The sequence below is a fragment of the Barbus barbus genome (genome assembly GCF_936440315.1).
Source record: "Barbus barbus genome assembly, chromosome: 3".
NCBI classification, from domain to species: domain Eukaryota; kingdom Metazoa; phylum Chordata; class Actinopteri; order Cypriniformes; family Cyprinidae; genus Barbus; species Barbus barbus.
The window spans coordinates 17,077,100-17,099,468 of record NC_136731.1 but is presented as its reverse complement, the minus strand read 5'-3'; the positions used below and the strand labels follow the sequence as shown (position 1 = coordinate 17,099,468).

Below are 22,369 nucleotides of genomic sequence, written 5' to 3'. Positions count from 1 at the left end.
AAAAAACTTTTAGGATTTTTTTTTTTTTTTCATGTCTTTAAATAGTTTAGAGCATTTAGAATAATGTAAAAAAAAAAAAAAAAAAAGATATTTCATTCATAAGTTATGCTATGTCCTCGGTTGGGGACATCGGGACTCAATTTCTTTGAAAAACTAAAAAGACATGAATGAACATGCATCACCAATACATTTTTAGTTTAATATATATATTTTTTTAACCAAACTTTGTATAAAGATGATTCTCAACTATGTTATGAGAGAATGATTCGATATACCTTTTTTCTTTCTGCAAAATGTGTGTAAAATGGCCATAAGCAGGTTTTCTCATTATATACAATGTATCTACATACGAAATCTAATTTGCATATTAATGTGTTTTTGGGGCAACATTTAATTAAAAAAGAAGTGTCATAATGGGAGTAATAATTGACCATATTTTCATAATAATGTATAATATTTCATATAATATTGAAATATAATTTCTTTCCCTATTCATTTGCTATGTCTCCCCAAATGTGTAATAAACACGCTTTTAGTCCCGGTGTCCTCATATGAGGACATGTATGAAATCAACATCCTGTTTCGTAACAGGTCATATTTTGATTTGAAACCCCATAACATTTTCCTGAGATGTTGATTTATGACACACAATTTAAAAATTAGACGATAAAAATGAAATGATAATTACAAAATATTATCATATTTCCATAAGAGTGTCACTAAATTAATTTCAGACATTTTTGAAGACCAAGGAGCGGGAGTGGTCATGGTGAAGCACCCAATCATTTAGTATCTCTGAAAAGCCCTGAATGTGCTCTGTACAGGGCATCCAGACTTAAAACTGTGGCATGTATAGTCTCAGAGAAATTCTCTAAAATGTAATGTCCTCGTATGCGGCCGCAGGGTCTTTAGTGACTAGAGGAGACACATGAGATTGCCAAGTCCTTTTTGTCCGAAGAAACGGTTCAGGAGCATTTACTTGATATTTAATCAAGAATACAAATAAAGAAGCACTTATTCTCCTGTCTAGCTGAACAACAAAAATCAAAATACATGTCACACAGAACTCTCAAAATACAGCATATCTCATTTATAAATTAAATGACTTTTAAAATATTCAAAATAATATGCTATTACAGTATTGTATAATAATGTGCTATTACAGTAATTTACTCTAGATATTTTGATAACACTTTAGTATAGGGACCAATTCTCAATATTAATTAGCATGCCTATTAACATATTGGCTGTTTATTAGTGCTAATAATAAAGCACAGATTCTGCATGACCATAGTCTACATCCCTAATCCTACCCAATACCTAAACTTAACAACTACCTTACTAACTATTAATGAGCAGAAAATTAGGAGTTTATTGAAGCAAGTCGTAGTTAATGGTTTGTTAAAGGATTGTACCTTAAATTAAAGTGTGACCAGAAATTTAAATTTTTATTGAATTTATTTAAAGACAAAGCAACAAGTAGAAGTTCTTTCTGCCCCCAAACGAACAAAAACAAACTTTGTTTGAAGTATATTTACATTTACATTTATTCATTTAGCTGACGCAAGCGACTTACAATTGCTATATATGTCAGAGGTCGCACGCCTCTGGAGCAACTAGGGGTGAAGTGTCTTGCTCAGGGACACATTGGTGTCTCACAGTGGATTCGAACCCAGGTCTCTCACACCAAAGGCATGTGTCTTATCCACTGCGCCATCACCACCAAGTATATATCAGGGCCTTAAACCACTGTTTTCTAGAAAGAAAAAAAAGAAGCAATTTCCATGTTTTTCCCCATTGCTGTACCAAAAATGTACCAAACCGTAACTTCAAAACCGATTATTTAAAAAAAAAAAAAATAAATTACAACCAAGCGTAATGGCAAAAAAAACTGAACAACTTTAATATTCTCTATTTCAGATCCAGGTGGTCCGACGTTCACCATTGGGAAGTCGGTCTGGCTGCTGTGGGGGATCGTCTTCAACAACTCAGTGCCCATTGAAAACCCCAAAGGCACCACCAGTAAGATCATGGTGTTAGTGTGGGCTTTCTTTGCTGTGATCTTCCTGGCCAGCTACACGGCTAACCTGGCAGCCTTCATGATCCAGGAGCAGTACATCGACACTGTTTCTGGACTGAGTGACAAGAAGGTAATGTAAAGGATTAGCCCTTATTTCAATTTAGCTTTTAGGGAATCTATTCTTAAGATTTGATATTGATATTTACATGATTAATTGATATTAATCAAAACGTCCAACTTATACCTTGTTAACGATACCTCATTAACGACTTGTCCAGCAAGCGTCAAAATCAGTACGTTATCTCTTAACAATTCAGTTTGATTCCCGTGGCCACGATAATAACACAGAATTGATTAGGTAATTCTGAGCATAGGTAACGCGATCTTTGGCAAATAGTTCAAAATCACTTGAAAATCACATAGCACCAGACAAAGATTTCTTAATAAATCAAAGTTTATTTGCTACTCTACAACACTACTAAGCTAAAATAACACAAAACAGGATACGTACACACGAACACACACATTGCAGGCAATGAACTTGGAGAAAGCTTAAACCAGCATTCTTTTGCTAGTTACTGAAAACTTTATTCTTTATTGGGCTGATTTCAGTCTGCCCCTTTCGCTGTTTGATCCAATCACAAGTGTTTCTGTAGGGCGGAGACCCGCCCGGCTCAGTTTTCCGTGCGTAAATGAAGAATATGTCCTCGCAGATCCCTATAAGTGTTTTAATCATACATTATGATGAGAAAAGTCAACTTTCATCCACATGGAATTATTGCTGATGCAACTAGCTTTCATTCAAAATCAAACAACAGGTATTTAGCATACACAAAGTACATACCTTAATTCTATATATTACATGGGTTAATGCATCGATTAACATGCTACCTTCTAAATAATCACACCAAGTATATGAAAGATATAAGATACAACATTAGTATGTATTGTCTATTGAGTATATTGTTTTAATAGAAATAGGAATAAAGGAATATCTGTTGGCAGAGAGTCAATAAAAGTTTGGGTGTTCTTTGCACAAGAAAAAAAAAACGCAGGGAGGACGAAAGGGGGAACTGTCCGGGCAACATGAGTGTCCCGTTGGGCATGTATCTGTGAGACTTCAACGCCCAGTCTCATCAAAATAACGTCTCTCCTGGTTGATACAATCATTGAATTACATGTGTTAATGGTCAGGAGATCAGGGAGGGTCTGTGCTGGAGCCTTTCCAGATGCCAAGGTCTTCGTCCTGTTTATGGTTGAATTATGCTTAAGTGATAAGAAACAACCGTGAAGTCCTGTTTTAAATACATTCAATATTTTTCTGCACATATGTCCTTTGTTTTAGGGTCTCGTGAGACGTTAAGGAGAGCAGAGCAGGATGCTTGAGCGCGGTGCTGGTCGTTAATTAATTTTAATAATCCACAGATAGTGAAAAGTGCAAATTTCTCCGGAATGTGCTGTCCTGTTAATAGGTGTGTGTGTGTGTTCTTGTTTCGACAAAGTTCTACAGTAACAGCTGCCAGCGTCTCTCTCTTAGCGAAATGGCCAATCTAGGGCATGAGTTTTAATTAAAGCCGTCACTTTGTGGAACTACAAGAGGAATCTATGCTGATAATATATAGGATATGTACACTTTCATGATGAAATACTGTGATTAGAGTACTAATCACTAATTTGTGTCATTTTAATAAGACGTTTATTGACAATTTGAAGCATTAAAACTGTTTTAAATACTGGCAACATGACAAAGTACTTAGAGGTGCAAGTATGATGCCAAAGTTTCTTTTTTTTTTTAAATATATATCTTTTCATATGCTGGTGTTGTTAATCATGTATTGTAAATTGGGTATTGTTTCAGCCATACTCATGGCTGGTAAAAAATAATTAAGGATTGTGTTTAGTTGTAAGGACTTTGCTGCTTCGGCATTTTGAAATGTGTCTACTAAGAAATTGCATGTTAGCCTAAGCTGCCTAGTTAACTATTTATCCAATTTAGATAACTCTGTGACACTGTTTTAATCAGTTATGCAGGGACACATCAAGGTGAAGTGATTTACAATGATACAGAAAGCGGTTACAGCTGACGAGCTTCAGATGGAAACTGTTAAAGAGCCATTTTGAAGACAAAGTGAGACTTAAAGCCACAACACTGTCATTAAAGAGCCACACGGATTGACTACCAGGGAATTAGACACTGACAGCAAGATGTTTTTGTATGCATTTGAATTCAGGAGTGTGCCTGGGAGGCATTACACAAAGAACGAAACGCCCGAAGGGCAAAATAGCCAGAGGGCAAGAATATCACGCAGTGATCTGACTGTTGCTTCAAACTGTGTAAACTTGCATAGCTGCAGTTTAGTGCACGTATAGTTGTAGCAACATTTTTATTTATATACTACATGGTTGCCATATTTTTATTATAACAAATAACAAATTTATAACAAATTTAATTCAAGAAATGTAGTAAAATTAAAAACAAAGTACAAGAATTTTTTTTTTGAAAGTTATTTGTTCCAAGTAGCAAAACAGAATCTGTAAAATAATGTAATATAATCAAAAATAATAATTATAAAAACTTTTTTTTATTAATTTTGCATAATTTTGTATTAAATTTATTAATATTAATATGGGGTGGACAATAATTAATCATGATATTATCAAATATACTAAGTTACCTCAGGCTTTATATATATATATAGTATCTTCTTTTGCTTCTGAAGGGCAGTACTAAATAAAATATATTTAGGGAAAAATAGGAAAATGTACACATCTTCATTCTGATCAAAAGTTTAAACCCCTGGCTCTTAATGCATCATTTTCCTTCTGGAGCATCAGTGAGCATTTGAACTTTTTGTAATAGTAGTGTTTGAGTCCCTCAGTTGTCCTCAGTGTGAAAAGATGGATCTCAAAATCATACAGTCATTGGTTTTCCAGCATCTTTTGCGTATTTAAAGAATTTGTGGGAGCTGAGGGATTTTTCTGAAGAACAGCAGGCAGTTTAAACATTCGGGACAAACAAGGGACTCATGAACATCGATCACTAAACAAACAAAACAAAACAAACAAACCAAAAAAATGCTGAGGATCATTCAGGTAACAACACCAAATATTAAGAATCAAGCGTATGTAAACTTTGGAACGGGGTCGTTTTTATAAATTTAACTATTTTCTCTTGTGGACTATATGTAAACATCTTTTATGTGTGAAATATCTTATTCAGGTCAGTACTAAATAAAAAATAACAATTTAGTATGAACCCTCTTATTTTGGTGAAATAATTAACATTTTGCAGATACTGAAAAGTGTATGAAAATATAAAAATGTAATATTATATATTAGGTAAATTACATGGATGCATCACTTTGAACAGGTATGTCAAAACAAGTGCAGATACATAATACCTAGAAAACAAATTATGCTCTACATTACTTTTTAGCAGTAAACGTTTGGTGCGGTCAGGGCCACGGGACAGATGAAAGACAACGCTTATGCTGTCAGACGACAGCAAACACACTTAGAATGAGGCATTCACTGACACTGGAGTCCGTCACATGCGCTCAGCCAGAATACAATCACGTCTTCTCGTTCCTTAGAGACTGTTCTCCTTCATTCACACCAGCAAGGTTACCTACATTACAGCACAATTATTCATGGCTTGAGTTCTGAAGTGCTGTCTTAGTGGCTATATTACATTTATTTGATATTACATTAACGGCACTTAATGAACATGGCTGGAATCATATAAAAACTAAATGAGGAGAAATTTAGCAAGGGAAAAGTAATATTGAAAATCCTTGGATGTTTGGTCAGGCGGCTAAGATAATTTCTCGTCTTTGTGAGGACAATCTGAGGTTCAAATGTTAGAATTTAAGCAGAGCTGAGAATTAATTGACTGAGAAGCACTTGGGGCTTGAGACAGAAAAGAGCATAGATGACCCAGTGGCTTTGGTCTGAGTGTTATCACTGCAGCCATTTTTTTTCCTTCCTGAGGATTAATTTCAGTCATATTCACACTTGGAATTAGATTGTATTTAATGTGGCATTTGCAGATACAGAATCGTGAGAATCCTTGGATGAGGGCGAAGACGAAGGCTGAACCTAGAATAAATTCCCATACAGAAATCCAGCTTAAAGAAAAATCAATCACACTTTCCAGCAGCGTAGCATTCCCAGCCAAATGCCATTACTGGAGTATCTAGCAGTCCTGAAATCTATTAAAATGTATTAATCCTTAACCAAGTAACTCATCCAGGGATCTATTTTTACCGCTTCTTTAGCACACACGTTTGGACTGTACGTTGTTCACAGAGTTCAATTTAAACATGCTAACTTGTTGAAATGCTACCTTTCAGTTCCAGAAACCGCAAGAGCAATATCCTCCGTTCCGGTTTGGGACTGTGCCCAATGGCAGCACAGAAAGAAACATAAGAAGCAATTATCCCGAAATGCATTCCCACATGGTTAAGTACAACCAGAAAGGTGTGGAGGATGCGCTCAACAGCCTCAAATCTGGGTGTGTTTACTGTAATTGTCTCTTGAATCTTTGAAACAAATCTGTCCGCAGTGTATTATCTAACATGTATCGTTTCTTTACTGCTAACAGGAAGCTGGATGCCTTCATATACGATGCAGCTGTGCTTAACTACATGGCCGGTAAAGATGAAGGGTGTAAATTGGTGACAATCGGTAGTGGGAAGGTATTTGCAACAACAGGCTACGGTATCGCCCTTCAGAAAGAATCTCGCTGGAAGCGCCCTATAGACCTCGCTCTTCTCCAGTTCCTTGCTGATGGTAACTTCAGAAACTTACTTTTACTGGGGAGCTCTGATTCTGTAAGTCTGACGGAAATGTAATATGTATTACAGGTGACACTCAGAAGCTCCAGACAGTGTGGCTAACTGGTATCTGTCGTAACGAGAAGAAGGAGGTGATGAGCTCTAAGCTCGACATTGACAACATGGCCGGAGTGTTTTACATGCTTCTAGTGGCCATGGGTCTCAGTCTGCTGGTCTTTGCCTGGGAACATCTACTGTACTGGAAGCTACGGCATTCTGTCCGCAAGTCTGAGCGCTTGGACTTCCTGCTGGCAATTAGCAGGGTAAATTTTATGTTGTCAATATTCTGAAATGAATTTCACTTTTAATCTTTGGTGTTAACAAATTGTTATGCTTAGAACAAGGTTACAAATCCATAAATCCATACTGCAAAATTACATTTAAAATGACGCATTTGCAATCAGCTCTTATATATACGTATAGTGGTGTGAAAAAGTGTTGGCCGCCTTCCTGATTTTTTTTTATTGTATTGCATGTTTGTCACACTTTAATGTTTCAGATCATCAAACAAATTTAAATATTAATCAAAGATAACACAAGTGAACACAACATTCAGTTTTTAAATGAAGGGGTTTATTTCTGAAGGGAAAACAAAATCCAAACCCACATGGCCCTGTGTGAAAAAGTGTTTGCTGTGGTAAATTAATTCAGCTGCCTACCAAAAAATCCTGAAGGACAATGTCCGGCCATCTGTTCGTGACCTCAAGCTGAAGCGAACTTGGGTTCTGCAGCAGGACAATGATCCAAAACACACCAGAAAATCCACCTCTGAATGGCTGAAGAAAAACAAAATGAAGACTTTGGAGTGGCCTAGTCAAAGTCCTGGCCTGAATCCTATTGAGATGCTGAGCCAAAATTCCTCCACAGCGCTGTAACAGACTCATTGCAAGTTATCGCAAACGCTTGATTGCAGTTGTTGCTGCTAAGGGTGGCCCAACCAGTTATTAGGTTTAGGGGGCAAGCACTTTTTCACACAGGACCATGTGGGTTTGGATTTTGTTTTCCCTTCATAATAAAAAACTTAATTCAAAAACTGCATGTTGTGTTTACTTGTGTTATCTTTGATTAATATTTAAATTTGTTTGATGATCTGAAACATTAAAGTGTGACAAACATGCAAAAAAATCAGGAAGGGGGCCAACACTTTTTCACACCACTGTATATATATATTTTACCAAAGCAACATGTTAGAACATGCATGTAGCAACATGTATCAACAAGAACACAGTGCAAATGAAAATTGTTCAAAGAAGTTTTAAATACCTTAGCAGAGACTTTAGAAACACAAACAGGTGGTGAAATTGATGTTCAGGGGAACTCCAGGCAGATAACGACCACAAAAGTTCAAGGGAAAAGCTGTTAAAATTAAATTAGGTTCTTAGGGTTATGGGCATAGCTGTCAAAGTCCCTTTTAAGTACATTCTTAAGCTTAACAAACTTGAAGACCTCATTTAAAGGTGGAATATTACAAATGCATAGGCAGCTGCTTTTCTATTGGCTAATTACAGCCACTTTCAGAGATAACTATAATAACTGATAAACAGAGAATCTTATCAGTCACTGACAGTTCTCCAGGTAATTAACCACCTGTAAAATAAGCTAATACAATTTTGATGTGGTGAAATCAGTACGACTTCAATTAATCTAGGTCATTGCAGCAAAATTATAGAAAAATCAGTTTTGTGAGACCTTTGCCATTCACTACTGTACTTTGTGTTCCAGTGTTTTAAGACATTTTACAGTCAAAACAATAGATACAGTATAGGGATGCGCATCTCCATAACTGAGGCTAATTTGATGCCCATCTTGATGCATAGCCAATGCTACGATACTTTAAAGATACATATGAAGCAGCTACCGATGCGATGCAATACTATTCAACCCTATTACAATGCAGTGCGATTCATCATCACAATACGATGCGATGGGAAAAAAATGCTATGCAATTTAATATACAGAATGTACACCAATGTACAGAATCAGGTAGTTCGCTTTTATTTTTGGTTCATTGTAATTATTTGGTGGTAGATGCAGCTCTACCTCAGCCATGTAAATCTACATTCGATGTGACTCTCAGGACACATATTACATATAAAATATTCGTCACAAATTATTGGTCTCTTTCTAAATAATAAAAGTTAAGCACATCTAATAATTATATATGAATAAATCTGTTTTTACTTTTTATATTTTAGAAACGATGCATCATGATACAAATGCCAACTTGTATCCCATGCACACTTTTTTAAATCGATGCATCGCATCAAGTTTTATGCCAATGCACCAATGTGAATCGGTGAATCTTACCATTCCTAATACAGTAGATTTTAAGTAGATTGATTTTACTATATTGTGAGGTGGAAAATCTAACTCTGTTTGCCATGGCACAGAACTTTTGGGTGGATGCGCTTCAAAATGCCAGCCTGATTTTTCCTTATTTCTTCCCTGAAGGGAATCTACAGCTGCTTCAACGGTGTGGAAGACATGGACCGTAAAGGGAACATGCAGAGCCCAGATGTCACCACAAGTTACACTCAGGCCAACATGCTGAAGATGCTCCAAACCGCTAAAGACATTGTTTCATCTGCAAGAGTTGAAAACTCCCTGGACAATGCCACAAAGACCATCGAGAACTGGAGTCGACGTGATCCAGAGGCAGCCAGACCTAGCCTTCCTACTTGCCTCATAGGGACGGACTTCAGCCATAGCCGCCTGCCCTACATCGCCAGCATTACGGACAACCACTCACTGTACCCTCAAAACATGGATAGCACCACTCAGCACTTCTTGGAAAAGCCTCACGTGGGAACACGGCCTACCTCACTGCGCTACACTCTTCCCGCACGCACCAGCCACCACCACATCTACGAACGAACGCTACCCATATCTAGCCTCAGCAGTCCCCATATTGCCATGAGAGACCCACCACCTCCCACAGCCCCGAAACCCCACGTGTACGTGGACCAGTCCTGTCACCACCCTACCTCTCGCTATGTCTCTTACCGTGAGTTTCAGGTACCAGACATCTTTGTGGAACACCAGGAACCTTCGGGAAGCCATAAACAATACATGGCAGGTTTGGGTCGCAAAAAGAGGTCCCACAGCTATGTAGCAACATCTCCGGAAACTCGCCGAAGGGACGACTATGATGTTCCCCAGTCTTGTCTGGCTGAGCTCAGAAGCAACCACCTTGTGGAAAACCATTCCCATACCACACCCTGCATGAGAAGCCACTTCCAGAGACCTGGCTCTAGCTGCAACTCCGGCACAAAGCTTTATTTAGAACCAGAGATGGATGACGTTCCTCTTCTGGGGAAAGATAAAATGAACCGCCGCGCCTCTTTTCTCAGGGCTACGTGGGGTGGTGATAGGATCCGGCAGCTGGATGAGAAGCCCTCCACCTCTGCATCCTCTACCAGCTGCATCAACATGCCCGATCTGTTCCCTCGAGTGGTGGTGACCAATCCCAAGCCTTCGAAGATGTACGGCAGCACTGGTAACAATTTACGCTACAACATGGCTGTGGAGCCAGGCTATTTGGACCCAGCCCACATGGGTTCCTACCCGTACAAGCCACAGAAGTTCAAGTACTCAAAGTCCATACGCCTTCCTTCATACCGGGAGGCAATTCTACAGAATACAGCAGCCCTTCGGCGCTCCTCTTCCACACTAGTGCACGGACACTACTCAACGTACCTGAACTCTTACACAGACCTGCCGGTGTATTTGGGTCCTCTTCAGCAAGGACCTGCTCACTTCCATGAGCATTCCAAAGACACGTGCCACCTGTTTCCATGCGTCAACCATTGCCCGGAAAATGCCGCCTTGGTTCCCCAGTTAGGCAGCAGGCCTGTGTTGTACCAGAGCACTGCTGTTGGAGGCTATGAGGGGGCCAGGCGCTCAAACGAGGAGTCGTTGCACACTGTACCGGTCTCTTCCGTGCGCAGGGACCGCAGGCAGGTTCTAGTGGCACGGAACGTACACAGTCCCTATGCCCCACGGCCCTGGGGTAGGGTATCTAGTCTGGAGTCAGAGGTTTGAAGGCCTTTGAAGAGATCTCCAGAGACAGTTTCCCCCAAACAGTGAGGGAGAAACACTGGGAACTGCTAAACGAAGTCAAGCAAAAAAGATAAAGGTGGACTAGAGGTGGTAATCTCAGCGCAATAATACCCTCAGAAAGCAGGGATTGCACTGGGGAATGTACAAGTGATTACTGTGGAGACTTGTTTCAGTATACTTAAAAAAAAAAAAAAAAAAAAAGAGATGAAAAAACGAACTGTTCTTAATCTATAATCTATTGATTGTTATTTAAACTGTTTTTAAATGCCATTACACCAGTTACACTCATTCTCTGCAAACAATTGGATGTAGCATGTTTTAAGGCAGCTTTACAACCAAATTGGTTTGAATTGAAAATCTGTTTTTATTTATGCCAGGGCATTCAATCATTTTAAATCTGGAGAACCACTGGAGAATTTTATAACATAGCCACACAAAAATGTCTTCCAAGAATTTTCAAAATCCAGGGGTTTGAGAAAGCCATTAATTTCGTCCAATTTTGTCACTCCACTGATGTAATTCAGATCCGATTTCAATAATGGTAAGGAATTAATTTGCCATCTGTAGTTCCACAGCAATTTCACTGTTTAATAAATGATGGGATGGCCTTGGGGCCAAATGGAAAGAACTGCTGTCTTTGTGTCTTCTACAAAAGAAAATCCAAGTAGAGTGAAAACGATTCATCTAACAGCTGCATGGTTAAGTAATTTATTATATTGATGCATTGAACCCAACAAGTTGAATGTAAGATCTCACATCTTCTTGCACAGACAATCTACCAAAAGGTCTTGTGTTACCAACATAAGGTGCTTATCAACTGTGAAGTAATGGGAATTTATTTTTGAAATTCGAAAATTTCTAGTAAAACAAATAATAATGTCCTCAGTGATAAATAAACGTGTGGCATACTTTTGCAAATCCTCCCTAAGAATGAACCTTTTATAAAATAAGAACTAGCCTTCGAAATGTACAACCTTCTGAAATCTCATGCATTTTTTACTGGTAAGCAATGTTATAGACAGTCTGCTTTAATTTTCTTGCTCCTTTAAAGTCCTTGGAAATATACAGTCTAGATAACCAATGTCTACAAAACATTGCATGCATATATACAGTAGCCACATAAATGTATGCCAAGATTATATATGACTAGGACGAAGAATGTTTCATGAATACAATTTCACTCTTCATTCGCTCTACATAGTGGCAAATGCATTACTATTCATACTTGCCAAATGGAAAAACTATTACATCTGCAGATTCTGCTGCAGGACTCTTATATATCAGTGCAGGGAATGCATGGACTTCATTAAAAAGGCATACACGGACACATTAAACAGCGGTCTTTTATTTGCTGACCTCCTGTTTTGAAGCAGCCCATGGTGAAGTCGACGCATGGCATGTAGGTCAAATGCTGACTCAGCATGCAGGTTGCATGCTCTAGAGAGCGGTTTAATCCCTCTCACCTTCTTATGTCCTTAAGATGTGACGTGGGTTGCTAACATTCATCTTTCCTGTTGAGCACCGTTGGGGTCTTAGCCATTCCTGAGGGCCCCAAGAGGACTGGAAGGGCTCCAACCCTCCGCCTGTAAAGTGCAAAGGTCAGTATAATAATGGTTGGACGAATGGGCTGATTGACCCAGGGGAATAGTATGTTTAATCACGCCAATTTAGAATGATGCACATCTGGGCAGTGATCCAATCAGCACGGACATGATATCGACCTATAGTGTCCACCCACCTTCATTTAGTACCCTTGAGATGAAACAAGATGGAAAAGTGACCACAAGAACCAGGCTCTTGAATGAAGAATGAAACCTTGAACTCTCCTTTCAGCCATACCAGGGTTTGGTGGAGAGCGAGAGATAGCATGTGTAACAGTGTCATTCAAAGCTGCTGACAGAGGAAACTTTTCATTTAGAGAGATTTGGACTGTGAATGTGTACAATTCATTTTGCCGGTCATTGTTATTAGAGCAACTTTATCTGCCAACTTCCCAATCACAAGATTTATTGTCTCATCTCAAAAAGAGAATGCAGTTGGCATGCAGAAACAATCTGAGGCTTATCCTCTCATCGCCACACTCCAATCTATGATGGTGTTTGTCTGAGCCACAACATGAATAATTGGACATTGGCAGACACTAGTCAGATGACTTTGGGGCTCATGAATGTACATGAGTGGGAGAGAAAGGCGCGATGATAACTGGGACATGATGGATGGATCCGTTTCATCAGGTCCTGTACAGCACCTCTGATGGGCCGAGTTTCAGGGAAGAGTGGGCGTGGCTGAGGATCAGAAGTTAAAGGTTTTAACGATGACCTCTGAAGGAAACAAACGACATCAATATTGAAAGCCCTTCACTGCTGAGATTTATCAAAGTTTGATGACAGATCTGTTCTTTGGGCGATCAATTTGTAAGCCTATATGAGCTATCATTTTTCATAACCGCACTGAGGTGAAGAATGGTTTCAAGATACCTTATTTAATTGTATCTAATAAGAAAGGTGGGATTGTTGACATGGCAGATTATACAATGTCATTAAGGCTGCGATCAATGAATGCTGAATTCTGTTAAAGTGAATCAGGAAGATTTTGAGATTGCAGATGCACCAGGAACCACTGAGGGTGGTGGTGGTGGGTGGAATAGGACAAAAACTGAATTTTTTAAGAACAATGTTGAGAAATATAGATTTTTTTAAATCTGAAAAGCCTTTTTTTTTAAAGATTAAAGATGAAGTATGTAATTCCCAAACAAAAATAGTCCCGCCCCCTATTTGCATCATTGGTTGAGACAAAACAAAACAAAAATAAGAGTGTCTTAAACTTTCGTGAGAGGAGAAAGTATTTTAACATTGGAGTTTTGCATGGTATGTTTGTTATTTCTTCAATCTCAAAACTTATCAGGTAAAATACTTTCCTTTTGTTTATTTTCATCTGACAAACTGGATAGGCAGTATGCGCTTCAGTGTCTTCACTGCCATTGGTTCGCATCACATCACGTCAATGCTCATTTGCATAAAATATGGACATGCCCACATCTCATTGGCCATCCTTATGTTGCCCCAAATCAGAAACTTTCATTGAAAATGAATTACTTCTGATTGTATTGCTGCATATCTCCGTCAACGTAAACACAATTCATTGTATTATACCTGTTTTTGAACCAAACCAAATTCCCTTCTGTTTATTTTTTTCTTTTGCGGTTTGGTAATTTACTTCTATATAAAAGTTTTTTTAACAGCAATACTGCATCTAGGCTATAACACACAACCAGACCGTATGAGCCAGACACTATCACATTAATGCAGATAGTGAAGACCTCATGTACAATCTGCTTGGCGTCCACCCATGTTCCAACAGACCCCGGCTGCAAACTATAAGTACTGCCCTTTCCGTGTGCATTGGCATGAGCCTCCATTTTGTGGGCAGATGCCATGACATCTTGGGGAGCTCATCAGTGTGCACCATGAGTGAGATGGCACATGGGCAGTAAAGCTGTGTCAATGCAGCGAGCAGGGCAGCGGCAGATTGTGAAGCATGATGGCATCTGATCTTCCTCATCCATTACTTTACGGGTGTGCAGATGGGTCTGGCTCCCATTGGGAGGTCCCTCTCTGCTGGTCACTCAAATGGACTCTCACATCTCTCATGGGTGGTTAGAGATGAGCTGTTCGGATAATGGATAAAATTGCTCAACAGATTACAGCATGATAACTGTTCATGCATTTTGTGCGGAAAATCTAAATGGTGCATGCATGTGAAAACTTGGCACAATGCCAGCGTGTTGCTATGCATTTGATAAGTTCTGAGTAGTGTTAAATTAAAAGTTTTTATTTTAATCACAGTCATGGTCTAGCTTTTAAATTTAAGTAATGGCAACGTTATATTCAGTCATTTTAGTCATTGAAATGTTTTGAGTGTAAAATTAAACCAAATGTAAAGATTGTATACATTATTTTAAACATGAATCAATATTTAACAAAATCAACAGGTAAAAACGTACCTTGTTATGAAGTCTTCAGACTTTAACTGTCCATATTTAAGCGCTACTGTAGCAAAACGTTTCAGTTTACCATCTTTATTGCTGTTAAGCTTCAACTCACATGAGACAGTTTTCAAAATGCTGACTATAATCATATTCTTTATCATTGGAGAAAAAATAAACCTTTGTTAATGAATGTTTATGTCAGTAATTTCAAGTTCTATGTTATTTAGTGTGCTTGCATATAGAGTATGATATTCTATTTGAGTATTCTATTTTCTGGGAGTCAATCCCAAAATGGATAATTTCTCAGATTCCGTAGTGTTGGGATTCAAAAGTCGATTCTGTGTTCATTACCCTGATTTCCAAACACGTCCCAGAAGAGCCCTATACTATGGAACCCCTAAGGAAAAAAAATCTCTTATAAAAGTACTGCATTCGCCTAGAAACTTTGTGTTCCCTCGCAAAAGCATGAAACAGTTTCTCATAGGAACGCAAAAGTACAAAAGCACTGAATCACAATGTGATTAAAAAATCAACGTGGACAGAAAACAAATAGTGTCTTAGACATCTTGATTAACTGGAAATGACTTGGAATCGAAAAATCTGGAATCAGAATCAGAACAACACTACTAGATATGACTTGGTCCGTCCATCAAAGTTCAAGATTTTTTTTTCAGTCAAGGCCATTATCACAGAGACTGAGTCATAACATCTGTTTATTAGCATTATACTTCTTTGGGGACAATTCTTTGCTTCTATGACAGGGCAAACTGGCAATGTTAATTTTATGACACTCCTATATGCCAAGAGCTACACACACAGTAATTGATATTCTTCATACAGAGAGCAGCTATGAAACAGCATTCCCTGCACATCCTCACCCTGAATAAATTACCTCACACGCCATAAATTTTCCCAGATGTTAAGAGTCACCTTGAGAATAGCTCTCCGGATCCTATCAGTAGAGGAAGAGTGCGCGAGGAAAGAGAGAGAAATGGCTTGAGGCTTGAGAGAGGCAGGACAAGTCCAGCAGACAACACTAAATGAAGAAAACAAAGATTAGAACTGCATGCTAATGCAAAGCATGTGAGCACATATATTCACAAGCAAGCTGCCAATCCGATGCTTACATTTGATACAATCATTTATTTAAAAAAATCATTAAATAGACCAAAATAAATGGCAGATGCTAAAAGATCTTAATCTTAATCATTTAAAAAGTAACATCTAAAACCATGGAAAATTATCTAAATGTACAATATAAGTTAATGACATCTGCAGTCAGGGTGGAAACTATCTATTAAATTATTTAGTCTGCCATTATAATGAAATCTCTTTGAATTACATTTAATTTGCGTTTTTTTCTTATTAAATAATGATATGTGATTAACTGAGATTAATTTGATTAATTATTCTGCATATGGTGCAATTAAATTGATTACATTATTTAATCAATTGCCCGCCCTGCTTCACATAAATCAGTGAGGTCAGAGCAAAGGAGCTTTTCTAATATATCCAAAAATGTCCTCTTCATTTCTCATGCAAACAGAGCATGAACATTTCTTGGCAACACATTGGTACTAATTTATATCATGTCTTCCAGGGTTTGAACTGTCGGCTTATCAGCCCAGACCTTTAGCCAGTGAATCATCACTACACCTCTATGCAGGCTAAAGTTATATGGACTAACGAGGGTAAATTCATAGGCAATAGTCAGAGCATATATATTATTTAAAAGACCAGTTCACCCCAAAAAATGAGAATTGTGTCATCATTTACTCACCCTCAAGTCACTCCAAACTGGTTTGACTTTCTTTCAGTCTTCTGTGGGATGGTAAATGAGATATTTAGACGAATGTTCACACTACTCGCTATATACAATGAAAGCATAAAGTGACCAAGGCTGTTCAAAAAGCACAAGATTAAAATAACCATAAAAGTAGCCTCACACGCTGTAAGTCATACGATAACAAACATGTGGACATTGAAACTTGGAGCATCAAGGTTGACATCAATGTTCTGATTTTTCTTTTAAAATGTTTGAAATCTCCTGGATCTCCAAATTTTACATGGTTTCACTGACGACAATGGGATACACAACAGTATGACATATTAAACAGATTGTAGCTCTATCCCTCACAGCCTCGTTTTTATCCATGACAAATGAAACATGGCGGCTACTCTGATTAAAGTCTATATGGAGCTTCTTCTGAAGATTCCCGCTGATGCCAGCATTGATTGATTTCCATTTGCATAGCATAAGCATGAAATCTAATTACTGCCTGCTGTTATCATCTCTGAAGTCCACGCTCTCAGAGCTGAAAGCTTCGTAGGGTGTGTTCCTGGAAACCATTAGCAGAGTGTTACAGGAAACCCTAATGTCCTTACGTGGCACTGATGCCTAACGCCAAGGCCACCAACTGTTTTCAGGTCATGTGACGGAGCCTAACGCCAGGCGGATGTCCAGCTGCTTCGGGCCACTGGGTTTAATCCCTTGATCGTGGCAGACCGTGGACACATACATACATATATACATCTGGGTGGACATGTGTATCTGCTGATGGACTGGGGTGGGCTGTGGAGAACGAATGACAGAAATCATCCTCCCTTCAGCTTTCTGTTCCCTTTCTTCCAAGTGACACACACACACACACACCCCGTTGTGATCATTACCAAGATTTCTCATTAATTGATTCCAAGGTCAGCACAGAGGAGAATATCACACGTTTCTATCGCTTCCGTTTCCTAATTAGTTGTTCATTCCATATGAACAACATTTGTTTTGTCATATTGTGTTTTTCATTAGGGTTATTCCTTACTTTTTGAACTCTGTAACTTTTAAAAAATGGAAAATGATGTCAATTCTTGGAGGAGGATGTCATAATGAACTATTAGGAATAGGAGCATTGTTTGAACACCAAACAAAAAAGCAAACAATAAAATCAGTTATAGTGTATTGACTAATGGAAAAAAATGGAATTGGTTCTTAGATGTACAGCACAGTAACCAAACATGATGCAGAATTTGAATTCTGGATACAAATGAGCTTTGGCGAATGGGAAGACAAATAATGAGCAAATTTTGGGATGCATTATTCGTTTAAATGGATAATAAAGGGCAATAAGATGGAAACCCCCAATAAGATGGAAATAGCAAACTAATCAATATTCCTGGAGAAACATTTGATTGAAACTGGAATAATTCTTCAACATTCTAAGTTTTTCATTTTCAAAAGTTGTTCTATTTGAAAACTGGTTCAAACCATTAATGCAATCATTCAAATTTTACCCCATGTTCTCTTCACGGTGAAAACTAATATGATGTGTATCAAAAATGGTATGTTTAACATTTTATAGAAGAAAATATAGGTGTTCGCCTGACGAAGGTATTTAAACCGGTATTTTTTTTAATAAAGGGAATAACGGTGTGCAGACCTCTTTTCCACTTTTTTAATATTTTATATAATACATTTTTTCACATACGAGAACATGCTAATCTACTGCAGAGCAGAAATGACCTCTTCAGTAAGTTTCTGGTTGGATGCAATTATTTAAGGATTCACCTCATTTCAACAAATCCCTTGTGACCACTGACCGTGTACAAACCATTTAAGCAGTCATTGATAAAGTGAGTAACAAACCGCCATTCATACACGTTTCATGCATTATGGCTCCCGCTAATTATTACAGCTGAAAGAAAATGAGGCCAGATTGTTTAAATGCTCTGTCATTAATTACTCAGAGCTGTTGGTTCAGATTTGCTTAATTTAAGACCTTTGAATTATTCAAGTGTAACGAATTTAATAACCGGTACTTGAAAGACAAATACCTCTAGTGGCGCCTGCCACACTAAAACTGACCTGAGAAACATTTTTTTTTGTGAATATTTCAGTACGCATGTGTGTTTTGGTTTTTTTTTAGAGAAGACAGTGAATCATTCTTTTGAGTTGGTCCTTTTTAGTGAATTGGTCAAATGGCTTTGCACAATGGCAGAAATCAATTCACAATTCGATTAATGTGGACAACTGTCTCGCTGAATCATTTGAAGCAGTTTCTCAGTCAAGTCAGGATGACAGTGCAAGGATATGTCAGAAACAGAGTGTGATCAGTTCAAACAAAATGCTTCTTTTTGAAAAGGTAACTTTGAGAAACTTAGTGTTGTGTCGTAATATGAGCCCGTTCGCGCTGAAAGTTTTCCTATGTAAACATGCACGAGAGTGATGCATTTTTTTTCTCTCACAAGAGTGATGCATTTTGTAGACGCAGTACATGTCAAGTTAAAAAGTTTTGTTCTGCAACACCTACACATTCACCTTAAAGATACTTCAAAATAATTCTCTCAAAGCTGAACTGAATGTTTCTGCAAACATCTTCTCCAGGGAAGCACACCCTTAGGCCCCTCTTTACATAAGCTACTTCTTTACTTTGCCGTTTCTGTTCGTATCCTCAGACTAAAACGTGCAGTAGTCCAACACACTCTTATTGACTCCCATCAGTTTGTACTCTCACACTTCACTTAATGAATGAATTTTTATTTCACTCACCTGCATCAAAATTGAACACATGCATAGCTGATCCTTTTAGACATTGATTTCTCTCGCAAGGCCAAACACAGCTGATGATACTCGGAGAAACGGCAACATTAATCTACTGTAATACACAGACTCATAGTTCCACTTCACAAAGTTTACAAGCAGCAGCGGCTGGCCTAGAGGTCGTAACGTGTTTTTGTAATTTAGGGGGATGAAACTGAATTCAGAGGCAAAGGGGTTCAGTGACGTCATTCTTAAAACATCATTACCTTACCGTAATACTGGAACGTTCAGAAATAACATTAATGGGAATGTCAGCAAAATGTTCTTTAACATATTTTTGATAGCTGGGATGACACCTCAAATGATGCAAACTCTTTTTTTATTTTTTTTATTTAAAACAGGCAAGATTAAAAGTTGCACCATGGCTCAACATGTCAGCCTCGTAGGCCACATCTCTGCCCTGACATAAACAGTATAACTATTTATTCTATTTAAGATTCAGTTTCAGCCTCCTGTGGACACGGTGGCATCGTAATAAAGAGACGCTCACCTGAAGGAAGTAACATGCGCTACGAAGGACAAACATACATTTTCTTGCCTTCTGGAGAGAAATCTCATTGTTTGTACTCTGGGATCAACGTGACTCCCCCTTATCGGTGTTCCACCTTTCTGCCAGGATCTGAAATGGACTAATAAAAGGCCTCAATGCACAGAGAGAGAGAGGGTTAGAGAGAGGTAAGGAAGGTAGAAATGTTAAATTAGTTGTAAAATGTAGCTACTGCAGGGTTAAACATCAAATGCCATGTGGCCCACCTTAAAATAGTGAATGAGCGAATGAATAAATAAATAAGCAAATAAATAACCTTTGAATAAAATTGTGTGGCATATCTCTCATTCTGCATGTAGTCCTGTTACTACATGATTATATATTTAAATAGTATAATTTAACCAAAATTACTTAACTTTGCTGTTTTTTATGTTTACTGCTAGTTAATATTGTTTTAGCTGTATTTATATAATTATAATGATAAATATTTATAGAAATGTTTAAAATTAATAGATAAAACAGCTCATATTGTATTCAGTTTGACATCTTTTGGTCAACCTTAAGCACCTGTTTTTACTGACTTCAGGCTTCAGGCCATTTTTGTGTTTTATTTGAAGAAGGTAGACTGATTAACTTCAAATCTGACAATAAAGTTTTGACTGACAGCACAAACTTATGTCTAATGATATCAGGCATCATGTATTCTCCGATTGTTTGACATAAACAACATATTTGTTTAAAAATGGATTGCATGTCTGTCCTCTAGGCTTATCATTTTTAATCCATTGTCAGATTCAATAACAGATTTGTCATGATGATTTTTTTCCTAGAAAGTGACTGTTACTATTATTACCAGCTCAGTGAACTCTGAGAGCCTAGGGTTTGGGGCGATGTTTGGCTGCATTCATTACATTAAGTTTACAAAATGAAGTTTATAAATCATGTATCATGGTTGCAACAAAAATATTATGCAACATGACCATTTTCAACTTTGATGATGATAAGAAATGTTTCTTAAGCAGTTAATAAGCATATTAGAGTGATTTCTGAAGGATCGTGTGACACTGAAGACTGCAGTAATGATGCTGAAAATTCAGCTTTACATGACAGGAATAAATGACAGTTTAAAATATATTGAAATAGAAAGCAGTTATTTTAAATTGTGAAAATATTTCATAATATTACTGTTTGTACTGTATTTTTGATTCAATAAATGCATCCTCGGTGAGCATAAGAGACTTCTTTAACTGGGCTGAGCATTAAAAAAATCTTAATGATTCAAAGCCGTTGACCAGTACTATAGTTTCCAATTATATTATGCAATCAAATCAGTGTCCTAAATGTTGTTACCAACAAAAACTAATATAACAAATGCAATCACCAGACTTCCCAACTCCATGCAGAGCTTCAGCAATAATAGGGAGGCAAATCTGAGGACAATCTGTCCCGCAGTCCTGCCTTGAGACATTGTTCCTGGGCAGTGGTTTTGTGCCACTCCAGTCTCAGAGTCCAACAGAAGAGGCTTCTCAAGAGCCCAATGCCCTAATTAAAATGGATGAACATCGCTGCAAACGGCCTGCTATCATTTGTCAAACTCTTGCCATGCTTTGACAAGCAAAGTAGAAATAATTGCCTTTTAGTGTAATGCTACAAATTCCAGTTAGCCAAGGTGAGCTGCGCTGGCGGCTCGAATTGCCAGATTGTGTGCAACTAAATGTTGGCCAGCGTTTCTTTTCCGATCGGCAGCTGCTCAAAAGGCAAAGCCATGCCCGCACCTCTTTTCCGTCCATCATAATCACATTTAACTATTCCAGCATTGATAAGACTTAATTCCTGATCATCGTTTTCTCTTAATTTATCCATCAATCTGTCGCTGTTTTTATTGCCATTCGGAGCAACATTTTTTAGTCTGGGAAAAGTTTTACTGTGCAGGCGCCAAAACAGCACCATCTGTCTCCTCTCGACCACTGTTGGTGGCACAGAAAGCAATATCCATCCATGTCACGTCAAGAGTGAGTCAGGACCACAGAAGAGAGGAAAAAATATGTAGGAGAACATGGGTCGGGTACAGCTACACAGTATCCATAATCAACGTAATCTCTGAATTTAAGTATCTGTCAGGACGGTCAACTAGTGTACTTAAATGTATCTCTACAAATAATGTAATTGTTCAGCTTTAATATTTTAGCAGCAGTGAAATATTAAATGTATAGTTGAAATGAAAATTTGCTGTTAATTTACTCACCCTCAGGTCATCCAAGATGTATAGTAAGTGACTTTTTTCTTCAGTAGAACAGTATAGAAGATTCTTAGCTGAAATCGTGGTCCTTGGTGATTCATAAGTCAGAGACAAAAAAGCATATACAGGCAACACAAATTTAATACCTAT

The 22,369-nt window shown here is 37.9% G+C and overlaps 1 protein-coding gene across 1 annotated transcript in view; it reads left to right on the top strand.

Moving 5' to 3' along the window:
• LOC306845604 (glutamate receptor ionotropic, NMDA 2C-like) overlaps positions 1-11,315 on the top strand; it is a 62,497-nt gene extending 51,182 nt beyond the window's left edge. The window contains exons 9-13 of the mRNA XM_079378502.1: positions 1,921-2,150; positions 6,373-6,533; positions 6,624-6,811; positions 6,886-7,118; positions 9,307-11,315. Of these exons, the coding sequence (XP_079234628.1) occupies positions 1,921-2,150; positions 6,373-6,533; positions 6,624-6,811; positions 6,886-7,118; positions 9,307-10,896 (2,402 nt within the window). The 3' untranslated portion in view covers positions 10,897-11,315. The remainder of the gene's footprint in view (positions 1-1,920; positions 2,151-6,372; positions 6,534-6,623; positions 6,812-6,885; positions 7,119-9,306) is intronic.
• The last annotated feature ends 11,054 nt before the right edge of the window (positions 11,316-22,369 follow it).